General features: G+C 37.7%; 1 protein-coding gene across 1 annotated transcript; it reads left to right on the top strand.

Moving 5' to 3' along the window:
* The first annotated feature begins 289 nt into the window (after positions 1–289).
* Positions 290–1,148, top strand: LOC108809346 (VQ motif-containing protein 22). Its single transcript, XM_018581493.2, has one exon. It carries the CDS (start codon positions 379–381, stop codon positions 970–972), a length of 594 nt encoding a protein of 197 aa, XP_018436995.1. The 5' UTR covers positions 290–378; the 3' UTR covers positions 973–1,148.
* Positions 1,149–2,506: the final 1,358 nt, after the last annotated feature.

Below are 2,506 nucleotides of genomic sequence, written 5' to 3'. Positions count from 1 at the left end.
CTTTGTGACGATTATGAGTGAGGGACTTGTTTACTATTTTAAAATAATAATAACACACAGTAAAATGGGACTATTTCGTCAACTTGTAACTTCCTGTGGTCTTTTTTTTTATTACTTTTTCATAAAACATGATAATATATTAATATCGAATCAGATTAAATCATATATTAACAAAGAAAGTATAAAAACGTTTGTTTTTCTTCAACTTGGAAAGAAATACAAAGCCACGTAATTTACGTTCCCAAAATCAACGGTCATGACTGATATAGAATAGTCATTCTTTGACAAGTCGAATCACTAAACCCAAATAAATAAACAACTAACGAAGGCAAATGCTTTTCTTCTTTCTCACAATCGCAGTCTTTAAACAAACACAAAATGGCTAATAACCCAAACGATTGGTCTCCGTTCTACAACAACAACCAAACTTTCTTCACAACTTCCACCACCATTTCAACCGCCGTCACTACCACCACAACTGCTTCTCCCTCGGGTGAAGCCACCTCAATGGGCTCTCGGCTGAGTCCTGAAACCGGTCGTGTAACCAAACCGGCACGTAAAAGATCAAGAGCCTCACGTAGAACACCAACAACACTTCTCAACACCGACACATCCAACTTCCGTGCCATGGTTCAGCAGTACACGGGCGGTCCATCCGCTATGGCTTTCGGGTCAGGTAATACTACTTCGGGTTTTAGCCTCACGGCTTCGTCGTCGGATCCATCCGCCGGATCTTCCCAACAAGTTCCTTGGCAATATAATTACCAGCCCCACGCGGCACATCCACCGCAGCGGCCTTATATGTTCTCGTTGAGTAACGTCAATCCTGTTGTTGGTTATAGTAACATGAACAACCCTAATTACACGGCTGTTCCCGGTGTGTTTGGGACGGCGGACGGTGGAGCAGGAGGTTCTGCCCCGTCGTCTAAGGAAGCGACGAATAGTAATACGTCTTCTTCGAGGCTGCAATGAGAAAACGATTGGATTCTTTTTGATTTTCTTTTTCTCTCTTTTTCGCATAATGGCAGAAATGTTAGGTTACTGACTCTCTTTGTCAAAGAATGAAAACTTTGACTTTGTATATTATTTTTTCGTTTTCATATTTAAGCAATTTGTTTTAGGCTTTTAAGCATAAGTTTATGGCGTTATCATGGTCCTCGATAGGCAAATATTCAATGACTGAAGTTGCCTACTTGCTTGCATTCAAATATAGGCAAATTGGATATAAAGAAAATAAAATAATATTTTCCAAGTACATAATATTTTATACGAATATAGATGATCAATATTATTAATTTTGGAGTCCTACTAGACTTTAAATAGATTAAAATAATTTTCTCTAACACTAATATATCACATATATAAGCGCTATACAAAATTATTTACGTGAAGTTCTCAATTGCATTTGAATGTAGTTCTGAAATATTAGTCACATAGATATATAACTTGCATAGAATGGATGAAATATGGATCAACTAGCATAAATTTGTTTTTGTATTCTTTTTTTATCAACCAAGATTTCAAAGCTCAATCTCCTGTGGTGGGGTGATTGTTCGTCCATTTTTTCTTATTGGATTGTAAACATGAAAGTAGTGTGAATGAAACTGTAACATCCCGAGTTGTGATATGTGAAAAGGCTTAAGAGAATTGATTTGGCTACCTATATCACCAAAGTTGACTTACCTTTTCCGGAGCACATCCTGAAAGAACTCCAGAGTTAAGCGTGCTTGAGCTGGAGTAGTGGAAGGATGGGTGACCTATCGGGAAGTGATTCGCGATAGCGTGTGAGTGAGGCCAAAGCACGGGGAAAGGTCGGGTGGTGATTGCAGGGTCAGTAAACAATGATTCTGAGCCTTAGAAAATTAACGACCGACCGTCGGATGGGATGGGGCCCACGGGCCGAGAGAGCGGGCGTGGGTGGCCCATTAGCTGTGGGCGGTCGGGGTGTTACAGAAACTTTGGCTGCTTTACCAAATTAGCTCGACAAGATAGAGAATACGAATTGAAAAGAGAGAGAATACGAATATTTGTGCTATCCAGTTACAAAAAAAGAAAAGAATCTTTGTGCTATAACTTTAATTATAACCTCTTTTATAAAACGTGCATAGAATGGAGGATACACGAGGAAATGGCTTTACATCCAACTTTTGCATTCTGATTGGATTGTAGACAATTCTCAAAACACGAACTTAATGTGAAAGTACCTTTATCAAATTAGCGCGGTAATAGAGAATAAGAACGTAACATGTAACATGTAACTTTATAATTTTCTTCTTTCTTATGGCATAATAGTTATCAGAATTTTACCAAAAAAGAGTTATCAGAACGTATTATCATTTGACTTGTAGACGGAAAACTGTGATTGGCCTTTTCATTTTCTGGTCAAAAGGCTTTTTTCTATTTCACAATTGAATTTGGCTTTGTTTTTCTTTGTCTTCAATCATTCACTTTTTAAGATTATTGACATATATTAAGGGAGAATTTTCTTAAAGACCAGAATAATCAT

Source organism: Raphanus sativus, chromosome 6 (assembly GCF_000801105.2).
Source record: "Raphanus sativus cultivar WK10039 chromosome 6, ASM80110v3, whole genome shotgun sequence".
In the NCBI taxonomy this organism is placed as follows: domain Eukaryota; kingdom Viridiplantae; phylum Streptophyta; class Magnoliopsida; order Brassicales; family Brassicaceae; genus Raphanus; species Raphanus sativus.
The sequence above is the reverse complement of the archived record's forward strand: the minus strand, read 5'-3'. Positions and strand labels throughout refer to the sequence as shown.

Excerpts from the sequence above, each read along its gene's own strand:
- LOC108809346 (XM_018581493.2), top strand. The coding sequence starts at position 379 with ATGGCTAATAACCCAAACGATTGGTCTCCGTTCTACAACAACAACCAA.